General features: G+C 32.7%; 3 protein-coding genes across 3 annotated transcripts; all 3 read left to right on the top strand.

The window, feature by feature from the left end:
• The first annotated feature begins 465 nt into the window (after window positions 1-465).
• Window positions 466-4716, top strand: LOC108205597 (probable protein S-acyltransferase 14). Its single transcript, XM_017375560.2, has 7 exons — window positions 466-986; window positions 1510-1729; window positions 1822-1913; window positions 3277-3400; window positions 3524-3609; window positions 3809-3874; window positions 4176-4716. Exons 1-7 carry the CDS (start codon window positions 777-779, stop codon window positions 4299-4301), a joined length of 924 nt encoding a protein of 307 aa, XP_017231049.1. The 5' UTR covers window positions 466-776; the 3' UTR covers window positions 4302-4716.
• A 1126-nt stretch (window positions 4717-5842) lies between these two features.
• Window positions 5843-8942, top strand: LOC108206601 (small ribosomal subunit protein uS15). Its single transcript, XM_017376955.2, has 5 exons — window positions 5843-5997; window positions 6123-6195; window positions 7295-7433; window positions 7516-7702; window positions 8730-8942. Exons 1-5 carry the CDS (start codon window positions 5975-5977, stop codon window positions 8761-8763), a joined length of 456 nt encoding a protein of 151 aa, XP_017232444.1. The 5' UTR covers window positions 5843-5974; the 3' UTR covers window positions 8764-8942.
• A 1271-nt stretch (window positions 8943-10213) lies between these two features.
• Window positions 10214-16581, top strand: LOC108210228 (uncharacterized). The gene is made up of 8 exons (XM_017381526.2): window positions 10214-10416; window positions 13540-13668; window positions 14139-14286; window positions 14851-14940; window positions 15534-15588; window positions 15717-15839; window positions 16050-16106; window positions 16230-16581. Exons 1-8 carry the CDS (start codon window positions 10256-10258, stop codon window positions 16433-16435), a joined length of 969 nt encoding a protein of 322 aa, XP_017237015.1. The 5' UTR covers window positions 10214-10255; the 3' UTR covers window positions 16436-16581.
• Window positions 16582-18452: the final 1871 nt, after the last annotated feature.

The following is an 18452-nucleotide window of genomic DNA, read 5'->3' as shown; positions in this document are numbered from 1 at the left end:
TCTTCCCCGGTTTGTATTGGATTGTGTAAATATGATTAAAATTGAAACTATTAATAAATTAATCATATCATCTCAATATTGTAACATTATTTTATATTCTATTTTAATAAATTAACATCCTAAATATATTAATAAATAATATCTTGCAATATATACTTATTATACATTTAAACTTCAATAAAATAATAAATCATATATATAAATTATAGTACATGTTTATCTATGATAAATTAATGAATTATTATTTAAATTTTCATATTATTGATTTATTAAAATTCAAATATATTGATCTCCGTTCTCACTTTCGCATCTCTTTATTTCACATGCATATTTAAAAAATTATTCGATTCAATATATCTTTTCCACATAATTATTACATTCTTGATTTGTTTTGCAAGTCAATATTAAGAAACTTCTGAATCTCAACAACAAAACAAATAAAAAACAAAGACCAAACCAAACCCCATCAAGGCATCGACTAATATTTAATCCTAAACTAGTTTATCATTACTCTCAAATCTAATCTCTATCTACTGTACATTTACATTCTTGTACACGAAGTCATATACTTCAACTATTGTTGTCCCCTTCCTCATCTAAACAGTCTTAAGACTAAACATGGGTTCTTAAATTCTTAAAAACAATCCCATAAACCCACAATTAAAGACCCGTTATCTTGATCAATCTTAACCAATTTGATTCAAGCCCAAAAGGGTTTTCTTGTTTTGTAATAAAGATCCAAACTGTAGTATATTGGGTCAATTTTGGAGCAGATTATGCACAGATCTGGCGCTGTAATGGCTTGGAATGTGTTTAAATTTTGTACAGCTCTGAGGGGTCTTGGCTCAATTATGATCTTGTTGGTTCTTGGAGTTGTGGGTGTTTCTTATTATGCTGTTGTTTTGTCTATTTATTTCCCAGCTTTGATCAGTGGTGGTCTTGATTCTCTTGTTGCACTTCTTGTTTTGCTGCTGTTTCATGGTCTGGTGAGTTTTGTAAAGCTTCGATTTTCTTAGATTTCTTATTGAAAGCTGTGGTTTCTGTATATGGTTGTGTTAGATTTTGATTGATTGGTAGTGTTTGGTGAAATTATGAAATTTTGTTTCAGATTTTATCAACCATAATTTTGTGGAATTATGGTTAATTCTAGCAAAATGACTTTGAGCATATAATTTGTTAGAATAGTTGCAGAGCTGGAACTTTTGTTATTAATATTCAATAATTTCTGACCCTTTTACTTGCTAAGTAAAGTTGATCAATAACCCTGGTTCCATATAAACCAGCTCCGAATTACCAAATTACTGGACACGGTAGTGCAAATCATCAGTCTAACTCAGTTTCTAGACTAAATTCATTTGTGTTTAAATTAACTGAACGCCTGTGTATGTGGATTTTAAATAGGAGTAGTGTAAAACTTTTTGTTCTCAGTGTTGGTTTTAGCAGCGCAAGTAGTTCATGCTATGTGTTGATGAATGTGTAGCTAGATTTATTGAGGCTGTTGTTTTTCAGTTGGTGATGCTATTATGGAGTTATTTCTCTGTTGTTTTCACGGACCCGGGTGGTGTGCCTCCAAATTGGAAGCCTGTTGTGGACGAGGAGAATGGCGAGGCCGACTTATGGGCTGATTCAGAATTCATCCAGTTGCCAGGGGAACCGACAAACTTGGGTGTTCGATATTGCCGGAAGTGCAACCAGCTAAAACCACCCCGCTGCCATCATTGCTCTGTTTGTAAGCACTGTTCCTTTTTCAGTTTCATAGTTTTGAAGCTGTTGTATCCTCGCTCGTGCTTAAAGAAAACTGAGTTACTCCTTTTTACACAGGTGGGAGATGTGTACTGAAAATGGACCACCATTGTGTTTGGGTTGTCAATTGTGTTGGGGCATTGAACTACAAGTATTTCCTTCTTTTCCTGGTATACTTTTGAAACTTTCATATCATAGTATTAACTTCTTAGGTTTGTATTTGTAAATTTTGTTATTGCATGTCCTGATGTCGGCATCAACTCTTATAATTTGTAGATCATATACCGGTTAACTGAAAATTTGTTGTGCAGTTTCTAACTACCCCTGTAATCTCATTTTGACAGTCACACGAAGATTATCAGTTCTGCCATTATATTAGTGTTGCCTATTGAAGAAGTATTAGATAATTTACCTAAGTAAAGCTCTATCTTTTGTGCGCTAGATAAAGGGAAATTTGAAATAAGATACTATAAGGATTATCACTTTACTGCATTTAATACAATATTTACTTATATTGCCAAAATCTTAATGTTTGATGTACTATTGAAGAGAGTACTCAGGTCCTTTGTACTTTATGAACTGGTCATAAATTCTTTTATTTTTTGATCTCCTTATATTGTTGGACAGTTTTCTCAGTTTTTACCAGTAAGTTCTACTCTAATAAGTTTCAGTTAGAGCCCAAAAATTACATCAAACAAAGGAAATCATTGAATTTTAAATAAATAAGAATGAACGGATGATGAAAAAGAGACCCAAAAACCTCCAGTTATAGGGAACTTGACTATTCATTAGCAGAGCTTCTAGTTTTACCTATACTGTGGGATCTTATAGGGTTTCTTGCTGAGATCTTGCTTTCACCTGATCCCCAAGTTGTGTTGTTTGTAATTTCTGTTCTTACATTCTTTTAGTTTTATATAGCAGTATAATGGAAACTATCTATTAGCACAAGAATGAACATGATGAGGTCAATCATCAATGTTCAAATAACTATACAGAAGGGATGGAAACTTGGTATATTGAGTCACAAAGTACATGTATCCATTCGAATGTAAACTACGTATCTATGTATTTACTACCATTGTAAACATATACAAGCCCAGCTAACACACGTTGATTACATAGATATGTCTTCCACGTTTGTGTGCCTAAGAGCATATGGAGCAATTTTACTGCCCTGCAATTTATGGTGTTCTGTTGTAAAATGCAATTTGTTTGAAGCTTTCTATGAGATGCTAACTGAAATATGTAAGACATATTGGTTTAGGTATTGGAGAGGTGGATAGTTCACTTTATGTTGCTACTTTTAGGATTACATTTCATATTTCCCTATATTGTATGCTCTGGACTCTAGTGCTGCCTGCATATGTATTAAAATTAGCTTCCTTTATTCTGTTGCATGTCACTGACTATCGGCTCTATTTTTTTTTTCTTTTCTTTTTTGGTGCGTAATTTTGAAGATAGGCTTCTATAACCTTTTTGTTCACATATATGCCTTATACTGAACCTAATGAATTTCTTTTGTATGTTGTACAGTTCTACACATTTCTTGAGACCACTCTTGTGACCTTGTCGTTGCTGCCACATTTTCTAATGTTCTTCAGTGATGAAGAGATACCTGGATCGCCAAGCAGTCTCGCGACCACTTTCCTTGCATTTGGTAAGATTTACTACCACTACCTTGTTGGATGACGCACATTTCTATTGCATTGTCAAGTTCTCTTTTGTCCCTGTCCTTCTTTTTCTTTCACATTAGTTAATGTGATTATTTTATTGTTTCCAGTACTAAATCTAGCTTTTGCATTGAGTGTTTTTGGATTCCTGATAATGCACATATCCTTGGTGGCTGGTAATACAACAACTATTGAGGTATTAGTTATTTTTGTTATATCTTGTTATACTTAAATGATTAGCATGGCTGTCGTAATTGCACATATCTTATATAATTTACACATGCATATTATCTGTTTCAAGTTGTGTCTAATTTTACTTCAAGGACTACATGATAAATAAACTCGAAGAGAAGCAGCTGAAGTTTTAGTTATATAATGACATGTTTTTTGTTCAGGCATATGAGAAGAAGTCCACTCCAAAATGGCGCTTCGACCTGGGTCGGAAGAAAAATTTTGAGCAGGCAAGATTATCTAACTTCTAGTAGCAATGTTCATATTGTCAATAATTTAGCCTATTAACAGTGCATGATTGGGGTGAATATCAATTTATTTTGTTCGACCTAATTGCCACACTTTTCTAGGGCTTAGATGAGAATAGAATTTGTATTATAACGAATTCTGACTAGATAGTTGTACAAGGTTCAGAGTTTTATGGTAAATCCTCTCTACTCATACGAGTAGGATTAACAGCTTTCTCTTCAGGTTATAGGTGTAATTCTGTGTTAGATACTTATAAATACATATTTTTTGATTGTTCCTCAGGTGTTTGGAACGGACAAGCATTACTGGTTCATTCCAAGTTACTCAGAAGAAGATATAAGAAGGATGCCTGCCCTTCAGGGTCTCGAATATCCATCAAAACCTGAATTAGATGGCCAAGAGTTTTAGAGATCGTTAACAGTCATCCTTTCTTGTAAGTTGCAACTGTAGCTATGCGACCACAAAACTTCTGTCAACCATCAGGCAATTGAAGGAAATTTACTTGTCCTCGTTCTATTCCATCCAAACTTAGATAGCATCTTGCAAACAAGTTAATCATCGAGGTGGATAAAGCAGTTCAAGTACAAGTGTATTCACAGCCAAGTTTGGATGGTACCACTGATTTTTACATTGTTTCTATACCTTGTTTGGCTACTGTAAGATACGGCATGCTGAAGATCTTGTATTTCGGGGGAAATGTATATTATTATTGGTAGCATGTTCATGTTAGAGTGTATACAAATGTCATACATTTCATAGATAAATCACTTGGCATATGCCACGGTTTCTTTATTAAATTTAAGCTGATGTATTGTTCTACAAAGATGATTTTCGCAATCATTTAATGGCCTATCTATTTTTTTTTCCCCAAAAGCAAGTCATTTGTTTCTGATAAATTAATTTATGAGCATGAATATTTATTTCTGTAGAAAAACAATGTTAAATATCTGCTAAAACTTTAATTCTTTTATAAAAAAATCATAAAATAAATACACACAAACTCTGTTCCAAAATTAATCATCATTTTAAAATTAATCGTGATTAATCGGTAATTAATTCATTTTTTTTAGAGAATTAATTCATATTTCTTAATTCGTCGAATTAATTAAATATTTTTGACAAAATATCGGGTTAATTATAATGATTGGATGCGTATAAAAAAAACACATACGAATAGTTTATACACGCTAAACTAGGCCTGTCAATGGAGCGGAAATCCGATCCGACCCGATCCGATCCGGGGTCATTTTAGCGGATATGGATTTAACCAAAAAAAATCCGATCCGAAATGCGATCCGATAAGAAAACTCCGATAATAAATGGGTTGGATATGGATTTAGTGTGATCTGATCCGTTTATAACCCGATCCGGTTAATAATTAATTAATTAAATAAATATATATTATATATTATGTAATAATATATTTTATTCCTGATAGTATTTACAGAATGAGAGTTATTAGTTAGTTATATTTAATCAGTTACTACTCATTGACATAAACACTTACTATGGGGCTAATATGCAGTGGTAAAGATTCTTGTGTAAGCTTGCTGGTCCATAATATATAGTCTCTTATGTCTCCTGTCAGTCACCACTCACCAGTGTCTTCTTTATTTATTTTTGATGTTTACATTTTTTATTTATTTTTTCTGGTATTTATCTTCCCATTTTGGTATTGTTTTTTAAAATTAGACAACTAGACTTGGTCTTTCATTTTTCCTTATTTTGTTTAATGCATTCTTTAATCTTGTATATAATAAATTCATTTTATATGATTTAACATGGAAATAAATTCATTTCTACATGATAAATTTATTTTTTATCATTCATTTCTATATATAGTAAATGGATCGGATATCCGATCCGAGATCCGTGATCCTAATGGATATGGATATGGATCAGCTTAAAAAAAATCCGATCTCGATCCGATCCGAATCCGATAAAATAAACGAATATGGATATGGATTTAGGTCGATCCAATCCGAACCCGATCCATTGACAGAACTACGCTAAACCCTCGTCTTCTCTACCCAAATTAATCGCCCTTGAGAGCTTCGGACTTCCCCCTCGCCGCCGTCACCATGGGTCGTATGCACAGTCGAGGGTAATCTCTCTCCCATTCTCCCTCTCGCACTCTCTCTCTCTCTTCCATCTCTCCCATGTCTCCCTCTCCCTTTCTCTCATATCTTTCCGATCTCTCTCTCTAATATATGGTGACATGTGAAACAGTAAGGGTATCTCAGCTTCAGCTTTGCCCTACAAGAGGACTCCACCTAGCTGGTTGAAGATCTCTTCCCAAGATGTATGTATTTTTATTTCACACTCGTGTATAAGATCTATTTCATATCGCTCCTTTAATTTTAAACGCTGGCACACGTTGTACGTGTCTATAGTCTCCCATTGAAATGCTTTAGATTCGATTTTAATTTGGTATAGAATTGGTCTAAAGACATGATTATCGAAATCTGTATAGTGTAGATTCAACTTGCCCCTAATATTTGCAATTTGGTTTAATTGAGTTTGCGTAGATTAAATCAGTGTTGTACATAGGCATATTCTTTGGAAACATTGTTGATAGTCTGATTGTGTTTTTCTGGTTATTTTTATTAATAAATCAGTTCATAGCACAAGGTAGAGAGAGGCATTACAAAATTTTGATCAAGCCCGTAATTGTATATATACAACCGCTGAATATACTCACCTCCATATGACAAGTTGTGCTTAAGATTTTATAATTATAAGTAATCTTTTTAACTTGAGATTTTGCAACCATAAGCAATCTCTTTAACTGGAAACTGTACTTGCAACTTGTTAAGAGGTGGCTGCAAATGGTAGTGTTTATACAATCAAGTTTTTGACTGTTGAAGATAGTTGGCAACTTTTCTGTAGAAGTCAAGGGAAAAAACGACATTCTGCTTGAGTTGTGTAATAACTCTCTACCTTGTTCTGTGTAATGATATATATATACTAGTGTATGTGGAGTATTCCAGAGAGCCTATAAAAACAACAATTTCATGTATATGGACTCAATCTAAGGCTGTAATCTTACGCACTTCTGTTTACTTTTCGGATGTAATGTTTGCAATGTAGCTTAGATGTGCAAGGATTGATTAAAATTTTTATTTCCATAGGCTATCTAATATATCTATTTAGGTCACTGAAAATACCCCCACACCAGAATACCAGATTATTATAGCTTACGAATATACGATCAAGGCTCACTCTTGGTGTTTGAAGCATAATAATTAAATCCTTTGATATTTGAAACATACTATTCAGTTGTGTATGTTTTTTAACTAAGCAAAATATAACCCTTTTTCCAGAAAATAATTATGTTGTTTTGTAAGTAGTGCTGATGAGTGGATTTCTTACTCAAATATCCATCTGTCTATATGATTTAGGTTGATGACAATATATGCAAGTTTGCAAAGAAGGGTCTTACACCATCTCAAATTGGTGTTATCCTGCGTGATTCTCATGGGATTGCTCAAGTGAAGAGTGTAACTGGAAGCAAGATTTTGCGTATACTCAAAGCACATGGTACTTGTAATTTTTTTGTTTTGTTGAATGAAGTTCTACCTTTAACTATTCACCCTTATAATGTCCCTTGTTTCTTCTGTAGGGCTTGCTCCTGAAATTCCTGAGGACCTTTACCACCTCATCAAGAAAGCAGTTGCAATCAGGAAGCACTTGGAGAGGAACAGAAAGGACAAGGACTCCAAATTTAGGTTGATTCTCGTTGAGAGCAGGATTCATCGACTTGCTCGCTACTACAAGAAAACTAAGAAGCTTTCTCCTGTCTTTAGATAGTAAGTTTCCTCATGTTTCTTTATGCAACCTACTTTTGTAAAGCATCTGCTAATTGCTCTCTTTTATTTCTTTGAGTTACTTTAATATGTTGTTATAGGTAAAAGTTTGAATGCAACTAAGACAAATAAAGAAAACATACTAGTTTTCATTGATAGATTAAGATAAAGTGAAACTTTAATGGTTGCATGTTTGCTTTGGTTTCCTTTCCTACATAATGTAACTATCTTCCATTTTTACTAATTCTTAGGCAGGATGTGTATGTTACTGTGGGAAAAAAGACTCAAGGGAATGGGTTGCCCATACGCATCGTTTTTCTTAGCAAATTTGCCATGTTTTCTTGACTGTTATGGTGGCAGAAGCTCATTTATGAGAACTTTTTGTATTTTCTGAAACTAGTTTTGCACACATAAAAGCTAATACACCAGAAAATTGCTTACGAGATATTATTAGAACTTTTGACACTCTCTCAAACTAGTTTGTCCACACAAAAAAATACAAATAGCATAGACCAGAAAATTGGTGAATATGATTGATGTAAAATATTTTTGAATGATTAGTTATTAGTTAGAATTAATGTAAATAGTTTTTAATTTAATATTTGTGTGTGTGTGTGTGTGTTTCTGAGTCATTAGTTTCATTTTGTATTGATAATTTACATGTAACGGTACAATAGAGATGAAAATAAAAGAAAAGAAATTGATTTCCCAAACCCATACTTCATACCCACCTCCTCCTTGGGCCTTGGGTATGAAACTTTTTTTAAGTGGGTTTGGAATGAATAATACTCGTATCTGATACCAGAAAAAGAATGAACCAAATGACCCCTCAAAGCACTGCATCATCTTTCATTTGTTTAAGATAGCTTAATTTTTTCTGTTAGTTTCATCCATCTGTTACTTGAGCCAGTGTAGTGTCTTTTCTGTTTGATTGTTAGACTCAAAATGGTTAATGTACAAGATATCTGCTCAATTATTTACCTCAGCCTGTATCCGATTCTTTCTCACTTGGGTTTATGTCTCCTTGCAGTGAATCAACCACCGCCAGTACACTTGTGGCATAGGAAGGATAATTTAGTTTGGAGCTTATGTTTTTCATGTAGGACCTCATATTTTAAGCTTTTAGGATTGTAATCTTTTAGTAGTAAGACTTTGGTTTTAAGGATGTTACCTATATATATGAGTTGTCGAATTATGTTCTGGCTACTTGTGTGTTTCTACTGTGAAGACACATTTTGCTGAAGTTGCTCTGGTCTGAATCATTATGAAGCAACTTGCTGCATATGTTAGGTTTTGTAGAGTGCAGCACGGAATAATTATCTTAAAATAGCTTAATTAAGAGTCAATATACCAGATTTGGAAGTGCATTATTTAGAATTATTTTAGCTTATATTTAATGGAAGTATGAACTCTTGGATTCCAAATTATATTAACTGGGTGTGATTTCAAACATAAAATTATTTCTTCCATTTGAATGTGTCATAGGAAATTTAAATAGTTTGTTGTACAAAATCTAAATATAATATCTCTAAGAAATTTAAACAGAGTAGCATACAAAATCTAAATATCTTATTTTAGTATTAATATTATGTTTACTTGTTTATGTTAATAAGAAATATTATTTTGGAAATGTAATATTAAAAACCTTATCTTAGAGTACTGTATTGTGCGTATTTTTTATATTATTCACGTGACTTTTATTAATCATCCTTCAAAGTGTATCTTGGTGGAATTGCGTGATTATACATATTTGACATAGTCACGCAGATATAAATTTAAATCAGTTTTCCCGATACACAAATCACAATAAAAATATTTTTCTTGTTTTTTTATTCGATGTTTTATTTTTTGACAAATATTTTTAATATTTGACCCATATTTAAATCTATTATTATATTTAAAATTAGTTTTTCTGAATAAAAATATATAATCAAATTTTAATTTACAAAAAAAATGAATTAAAAATAATAACTTTTACTATTCAATTTCAGCCAACCCATCTAAAAATAGTGTATCAAAAATCGAAACGTCAAATAAAAAAACAGTAACTAACTATATTTGTTTAGTTGATATATTTTTATGGACTTTGATCTTGATATTTATTATAGACAAAAACTTTACACCGACACTAAATAAAAAAAAGTTATTATTGTGTGGCCGTGCATATTAGAAATATTTTAATAAAATTCTCTCGATAAGAACATAAAAATAAATAAACCCGTGTTTCCATATAAAAAATCTACTATGTGAATTTACATATAATAATTATGAATTATGATTGTAAAAATCTATGATCGATATTAGTGAATGGAGTTGATTAGGAATTAGTCGAATAGTATGGAATTAATTGAACTAAAAATTGAATATTTTAATATATAATATATTATTTAATAAAAAACCTTTTTATTTTAAAAAATGAATAAAAATAATAATTTATTAAAATTAACCGGACATTCTTAATCCGAATCGGAATTTGCAGAACATGTCGTTAACTAACAAAAACCATGTCATTCAGCCCATGTCAGTTGGGCTTTGTATATCTGCACAAATCCTTGAATGAATATGTGGGCCACTTCTCTCTCTTCCTCAACCAGCTACACTGCTCGTTTCTACTTGCCTTCATCTTTTTCATTCTTCAAATATTTTCGGACCCTGGATTTCCCCATGGACAACAAAAGCAATAGGACTGAAGCTTCTTCTTCATGTTCTAACACAAGGTTAGTTCAAATTTAATATTAAGGTTTCTATCTTTTTTCTCTTCTTAATGTTTTTATTGAAAAGATTGTTTTTTTTTCGGTTGTTTTGATTTATGGTGATGTGGGTAGCTGCAATTTGAATTTCCGAGAACTTATATCGTGCTTTCAGTTCTTTAATTCTTAATGCCTTGATGTTTTTATTGAAAAGATTGGGGTTTTAAGGTTGTTTTGATTTATGGTGATTTGGGTTTCTGTAGTATTTAGTTTTCAAGAAACTTTGTTGTGTTTCTTGGCAATCGCGTATTTACAAGACAGAAGAGTTCATCATGTAATGTTAGAAAAATGTTGTACAATTATTATAAACCAGAATGCACACCAGCTGTTTGATAGATGTCCTCACAGAGTTCACGCACACAATTTCATCACCTGGCCAGGGGCTTAGCCGCAAATATGAAATAAAGGGGTCAAGATTTTTAACAATTTTTTTTGAGGAAGTAACTAATCAGAAAGCAACTAAATGCAGTAGTCTCTGCCTACAATTTCCCACCACGAACCCTACCTGAAATAAAAGAATCCCGACCCGAGTTCGTACTTTTAGAGTCAGGTTTCGGTTCGTGTTGGATTTTGAATGAAAGAAGAATTTATAGTCAGGTTTAGGAAAGTTATTGGACTGTCCCTTCTCTCTTATACGTACATATAATTTCAATCTTTCTAGTCCCTTGCATTCTTTTTGAATAGGATTTAATTCAATAATGAAAAGTCATATGACATCTACAAAACCAATCGAGTCACAAACATAAAACAAATATATCGCTAATTAATGATTAGTCTACTATTCATGGAGAGAATCAATCGATTTGTTGAAATTGATACATGTACATATACCCGCTTCATCACAACCCCTTTGAGCTATCGACTGTAACTGCAATTCCATTCAAACCTTTATCACCAAATCAAAACCTTGAAAATCTAGCAGATCTAACATCCTGGACATTGTGTTCGACCAAAAACCGAAAAAATCAAAAAAAACACGTCAAGCTCTCACAAGGAGAAGGTAAACAAAACCCAAATAAATTGGGAACAAAACTCCCCAAAAATAGATCTGGTGATGAGTTTTATTGAAAAACAAGAACAAATCAAAATAAATTAACTAATTTAGGGCTTTCCACCGGTGAAAACCGATGGAGCCCGGGCAGTGGCTAGGAAAAGAAGAAAGAGGTAGAGAGGTTTTTAGGAGGTTGGTATCTTTCATTCATGATCTCCAGCTACTGAAATACATTCTTTTATGTTTAGTCTGTTTAAATTTAAGTTAATTTGGGAAGCTATATGAATAATTTCCAACAACTTCTATAGCCTATTTATGTAATTAATATTAAGTTGGTCTTGTTTCATTTTTGATATCTAGTAAAACACATTGGTTATGTTTAGGATGATTTAGTGCTTGTTTGGTATGCATCAATTTATACAGGAATTTTGATTTCCTTGGAATTGATAAAAGATAGGCTTGTTTGGTTAGCAAAATTATAGGAAATAAATCTTACCCAGTTAATTGATCTACCCCCAAAACATGGGAAGTTATTAACCCACTACCCCCTTGGTGACTCACACTTCCCGTACTGTGCAGCACTTCACTGACATAATTATCCCCAAAATTTTGTTAAAAAAAAAAGCGGGCAACACATCAAGAAAATGGCGCCAGTGAATCAGGGATACATATCTTAACCCCAATATATATACACATAACCTTGTATCATCAGCTACAATCACCAACTAAAAATCATTCTCTGACCTTGCTCGAGATTTCTCTAGCAAACTTTAGAAAATGAGCGGCGTGATGGAAACTGCTACTGAACACATAGGACGACTTGCTAGTTGCTTTGAACATGAATCAGAATCTGCTGAGAGAAGGATGCAGGTCACTTCAGAAGTAATGAAAATTGGAAAATTTACTCCTGCTCAAGTTCTTTTTGCATCAAAGAAAATTGCACTAAATCCTTTGGAAGTTGATTTTTTCTTCAGCCTACCTGATGATTACAAGTATGCTTATGTTGAAGGTCTGTTACTTCCGGAGCATGCAAGTCAGTAGCATTTTTCAGTTTCTAGTTATTTTTAGAACTTTAATTATACTCATTTTTCTTCCTGTGAAGTGTTGCATCCAAACTTCCAACTATTTGTTTTAGCATTTCCACTATTTATTTCAGATTGTGATTTAGATTCTATACATTTGGTTATAAGATCTCAAAAAGCTCCATGGTCAGAAGATAGTAATATCTGAGTCAATTATCATTTAGTAATCATATCGGAAAGAAAAGCTCTGTAACATTCTGGAGATTAAGGACTCGAAGATGTGAATTTGTTCCTCTGATCATTAACATGATATCGTCTTGGTTAAGCAAGCAAGATGATGTTGTATGGTTAATTGCCTCTATCTCAGACTTGCAGGTACAGAATACACCCAAAAGTGGCCTAATATCAAAATCCTGCAGCTTGTCCAATGTGACTTCTGTAATGGTCTTCTGGTTGATCGCAAATCTTAAGCAAAATGCTTAGCAAACACACTAGACAGATGATGCAACAATTTGCACAGATTTGTCATCCAAGATTTTGTTGTGTTTTTTATATAGATGTTGGCAAATACATGAAAAGCATGTGCTCATCTCTGTTTTTTTTTAAAAAAAATATGCCAATAATAAGTGTGTAAATAGTGACAGAAGATAGTACTCAGCACTCTGCAGTGAACATTTCTTTTCGGTCCATTCCTGCCGTATTCTGCATGTTTGTTATTTTTATCAAATATATAATATTTATCATTAATTTATAATAAAGGATATTATAGTCATTACAAATATATTATATGGGAAGTAAAAGCAATACCAAACAACATGAAGGAAGTGAAATACTCAGGAATTATAATATCTAACAAGTTAACCAAACAATTTTTTACTACTTCCCAGGAATTTAATAAAGATAGGAAGTCAAAATACATGCAGGAAATTACTTCCCTTGATATACCAAACAAGCACTTAATAAATGTTAACATGGAGTTGATTATCAAGCACTTCTATTGTGTTCAGTGATTAAATATAGCAACTATTTTTGTTTTAATATTCGTTTTAGTTTATATGATATATATCTGAATTGCAGGGGAGGTGGTAGTAGGGGACGGAGTTCTAATATAAGAGGTAGTAGCCGGGGACGTGGTGGCGGTAGAAGGGGATACACTGGTCGTGGCGCTTGTAGTCCGGATAAGATTGATTCTCTTGGAAGGCTTATGTATGTGCTTTTCCTAATTTTTTTTAATGTTTAATTTTGTTAGCCGAATTACATGTTTGTTTTCATGTATGTAAAATAGGATTCTGTGTTTGTGCTATTGGAGGATCTTTGACTTCAGTTATCCGTCCGTCTATTTTTGGGTGGAGAAATTTGAACAACCAAACAGATTTTCTCTCAGAGAATAAAAACTTAAAGAAACAAGCACAAGATTAAAAACTTGATGGAAAGAAAACAATAATGGACAGTACTACTAATATTTTCACTCTAAGCTAAGAGTGTTGAAACTTGTTTCCTCAAATAAAACTTTCATGCTGTCAATGTAATAGTTTTTGAATCATAAACATCCAACATGAACAGGCATTATTAGTGGGTATGGGCTTTAGATTGTTGGATACCCCCTCCCCCTTGTATCAGATTGTTTATATTTCGAAAATCCAAGTCCTCTGTATCTGCATTTCCAATAATTGCAGGACATGGATATTGCGTCATACAGCTTCTAAGCTAAACTTGGAAATAAGAAGTGATGGGTATGTCAAGGTTCAGGATTTGTTAAAGCTAGATCTGTATACATTGGCTGATATACCATTACATTCACATACTATTGCTGATGTTAGGGAGGTATGAATTCAAAGTTTCTTAGAGTGCAATGCATTCATAGACTCTTCTGCATCTCCATGTTGTGACTACTGTGTGTGTGTGTGAGAGAGCGGGAATACACTGCTCGGGGTTTAGTGGTACAAACTGTCTACTCTGCACTAGTGGGCCATATATTTATGTGAAGCCTTTAAAATTTTACTCCCACCTGTCATCGTTGTTGAACTCATGGTCCTTGTTTAATTCCCATTATAAAACATAGAAGTGATGATGTTAGGTGTTTGCACGTGCTTTGGTATTTAATTACTTTTCTTTTTCTTTTGGTATTCCTTCATACTGTTGGGTTCATTTTAAATATATAACTCTACCACCTAAGAATATAACAAGAGAGATAACTTGAAGAGCTACTTACACAGTCATAGTCTTGTCATGTACATTGGGGAGGTCAAGTAGTAAAGGTCTGGAGCAGCTTTTCATTATTCCCAGTGGGATTATATTTATTCATTGCACACTATCATTCTCTATATTCCATATCATACTTCTTTGATCTGGCATTTTCATAAATATTATTCTTTTCTTAACTTTTAGGCAGTTATGGCTGATAAAAAGCAGCGATTTAGCCTAATGGAAGAAAATGGGGAGCTTTATATACGTGCGAATCAAGGCCATTCACTGAAGGTATATGGGTTTTTATACAAGTACATTGTTTTTTTTAGTTTTATTTCCTATTTCCCTCGAGTTAGAATTTATATTTCAAGTGAAGAAACATATTGGACTTTTACAATAACCTCTGTTATGTTGTAGACCTGTTTACGTGAAACTTCTCTAGCTCTAACCACTCTCAAGTATATTGCAATTATCATGTCTTTTTTTATTATTATTATTATTATTATTTATATTTTTTGGGAAGTAGTCTCTCTGATATTTTTTGCAGTAATATTTATGTTGAACAGCATTTCTTCTCTATAGCATAATTTACTGCAGGCTCTTTATTACATTTATTTTTATCTCTTTCATGATTTAACTGATTGCTACTCGCTAGTGTGGTCTTTTATATGCCAGAAAGCAGCTTCTCATGCCCACCTTATCATGATACTCTCAGTGGTCAGCATATGCCAAACAAGATTAACATTTCACACTCTACTTGACTACTTCTGTGTTGTATTGATGATGTCATTTGTGTAATATAAACCACTTTCGTCCTTGCTTGATTCAACACATGTTGTTTGCTTATCTTCAAAATAAATTCTTGGAATCGTTGTTCTTTGCAGGCAGTTAAAACTGAATCGCTACTGATACCAATTGTTTCAGCTGAAGAAGTTCCAGGCAAGTGACATTTATTTGTTAGGCCACAGTGGATGTGTTCTCATTTCTGTTAAGCCTGAGTCCTGAGCGAACCATTTTACAACTAATCTAGTTGATTCCCTCTTTGTTTTCTTCCTTGATGTGCACAGTTTGTGTGCATGGGACATATAGGGAGAACTTACAATCAATCTTGGAGCATGGTCTCAAGCGCATGAAACGATTGCATATTCATTTCGCTTGTGGCTTGCCAAAGGATAACAACGTAATTAGTGGTAAGACTTCTGTATGATTTATCTACTTATAAGTTATTGGCTATTGCACCCTACTCAATGTTGTAAATAAAACAGTTTTAGAAGAATCTTACCTAAAATTGGGGGAGCATAAATGGAAATAAAAAGTTCATGCCAATGCAAAGTTTCTTCAATATCGTGCCCTCCATTTGAACATGCTTGATTTAATATATGTCTCTGCAATGCATCCAGGCATGAGACAGAATGTCAATACCTTGATCTTCCTCGATGTCAAGAAAGCGCTGGAAGGTACTTGTATAGCATCAATGCTAATACTTTTTCAAATTGGACCAATCATCTAAATTTGATGCTATAGTAATTATTAGAGGCAAGGTTTTTTAATGCTGTATAGTTTCATGTTGATTTCTTCAGAAGGAATGAAACTCTACTTTTCCGAAAACAAGGTCGTCTTAACTGAAGGTTTTAATGGCGTTATTCCCCCCAAGTACTTTGAGAAGATAGAGTCACGGCCCGGTAGAGAGCTGCTTTATGTCGGGAAAGGTGAAGATCTTGTGACCGGAATGCAGGACCTCACCATAGAGAAAGGAGCTAAGCTTCAAGGGACTAGAAAGGGCTAAGCTTGAAGAGCCTCAACTCTGTGTAACAAGATAAATGTAGTGTATAACAAGTATGAAGACTAGGAGCACTCTTATTATATGGGAACATATAGTTTAATGTTGTATCATCATATATAAGAAAAAGTTAGATCCATATTGTATGCTCATTTTTCATTTTTATTTTGGTTTACTTTCTTATTTGGGTATCTTGGCCTCCCTGCTAATATAAATATTAAAAAATAATAAAGTTATCAAACTCCGAGACACCCGAAGCTAAAATACTGGCAAAAATTAAGTTCCTGAGTTTTCAAGATTTTAGCTGACTAAAAAATAATAATTTATAAATAATTTTATTTTGCCACTATCTTTCCCAAAGTTGTGGCATGTTCAAGCCAAGCTTTAATTCATCTTCCGGAGAATGCCAACCAAATACTTATAAATTCCAATTATGTTTTGGCTGGATCTAGCACGGTACTATATATTTAAAGTGTATTATTCAATTTATTTAGGTGTTCTTGCTGAACGATATTATGATCAATGGAATTTATAAAATTATCCTGGTCATTTTATTAACATACGAAATTACTCCAAGTTACTTTATCATGTTATCGAACTTTTAGAATGATTTTATTAATTATCTTCACCAGAATTGATTATGTTCATTTATAAATTTTTCTGATAAAAATAATTAAATTCAGGTATATAACTTTTAAAATTTTCAGAAGCGGAGAAAACAGGAAGAATTAGAATAACAGTTGGCATAAAATCAACTCATTATTTAATTAACTAGTTGAGAAGCCGCGCGTTGCGGCGGCCTATAAAAATTATATTAACGATCTAATATTATTTGTAGAATGCAATAATTTTGTGGCTGTATATAAAAAATATATTAATATATTTTGTGGCCTATAATTCATGTTGAAAATATGAAAATAAATTTCTACACGTAATTAACAATTTAAAGCACGACAAATCTTAATTTTATTTGTGTTTTTTTTAAAAGTAATCATGTTCTTACATTATCACCTTCCTCCAATTTTTTTGGATTGATTGTTCACAAAAACATCTAACTTAAATCCGTGCGATAGCGGTCTATAACTACCCTTACTTGCAACAATCTTTATTTTTTAATACTGTATGAACAGTCTTCACTTAAAAGTTGTTTGAACTGAGCAAACAGATAATACATGAATAATATTTTCTTGTGTGCAAAGTAAATCATATAAAAATTAACAACAACAAACATGTCCGATGAACAAAACAAATTTTATAAAAGAATAACAAACAAACATACATCACTAATAGTTAATTTATTGATATCATCCATCAATATCATGTCAAGACTATATTCTTCTCCCGTGTTTGGATTTGTCGACTCCCACGTAGCGGTCTATAACTACCTTTGCTTACAACAACCTTTATTTTTTTTAATACTGTATAAACAGCCTTCACCATAAGAACGGCAACACCGAGTTAGAAATCGAGCAATAGAACTATCACCAGAGAGAGCTAGGGTTGTGATACCGAGAGAGAAGGTTGTGTTAAGATGATCCAAAACCCTACAACCTACAGGGTATTTATAGGTGCAGAGATACTTGTGTGCTACTCTTTCCCATAATTAAATAATTTGAAACAAAATCAGATTAAAACTTTCAAGTAGCGATATTCCATAAATAATTTGAAACAAAATCAGATTTTGAAACTTGCTTCTAATATATCCGAAACTAAAAAAAGCAGTTCTAATTTTTGATATTTTTCATCTGAAAATTTCAGAAAATTAGAAAATTAGAAAAATAAAACGGAGCGATGTGAGAGGCGCCACCTACACACCCCTCTCTCCTCCTTTATATAGAAACAAAATCAAATTAAAACTTTCAAGCTACTATATTCCATAAATAATCTGAAACAAAATCAGATTATATAGAAATAAAATCAAATTAAAACTTTCAAACTACTATATTCCATAAATAATCTGAAAATTTGAAACAAAATCAGATTCTGAAGCTTGCTTCTAATAAATCCGAAACTAAAAAAGGTA

The sequence above is a fragment of the Daucus carota genome, chromosome 2 (assembly GCF_001625215.2).
Source record: "Daucus carota subsp. sativus chromosome 2, DH1 v3.0, whole genome shotgun sequence".
NCBI lineage: Eukaryota > Viridiplantae > Streptophyta > Magnoliopsida > Apiales > Apiaceae > Daucus > Daucus carota.
This window is presented reverse-complemented; position numbering and strand designations above follow the sequence as displayed.

Excerpts from the sequence above, each read along its gene's own strand:
- LOC108205597 (XM_017375560.2), top strand. The coding sequence starts at position 777 with ATGCACAGATCTGGCGCTGTAATGGCTTGGAATGTGTTTAAATTTTGT. Across the intron at positions 1,914-3,276 it reads AGTATTTCCTTCTTTTCCTG|TTCTACACATTTCTTGAGAC; the intron begins GTATACTTTTGA and ends TATGTTGTACAG. Across the intron at positions 3,610-3,808 it reads GTAATACAACAACTATTGAG|GCATATGAGAAGAAGTCCAC; the intron begins GTATTAGTTATT and ends TTTTTTGTTCAG.
- LOC108206601 (XM_017376955.2), top strand. The coding sequence starts at position 5,975 with ATGGGTCGTATGCACAGTCGAGG. Across the intron at positions 7,434-7,515 it reads GCGTATACTCAAAGCACATG|GGCTTGCTCCTGAAATTCCT; the intron begins GTACTTGTAATT and ends TTTCTTCTGTAG. Across the intron at positions 7,703-8,729 it reads CTTTCTCCTGTCTTTAGATA|TGAATCAACCACCGCCAGTA; the intron begins GTAAGTTTCCTC and ends GTCTCCTTGCAG.
- LOC108210228 (XM_017381526.2), top strand. The coding sequence starts at position 10,256 with ATGAATATGTGGGCCACTTCTCTCTCTTCCTCAACCAGCTACACTGCT. Across the intron at positions 10,417-13,539 it reads TCTTCATGTTCTAACACAAG|GGGAGGTGGTAGTAGGGGAC; the intron begins GTTAGTTCAAAT and ends TCTGAATTGCAG. Across the intron at positions 14,941-15,533 it reads ATCAAGGCCATTCACTGAAG|GCAGTTAAAACTGAATCGCT; the intron begins GTATATGGGTTT and ends TGTTCTTTGCAG.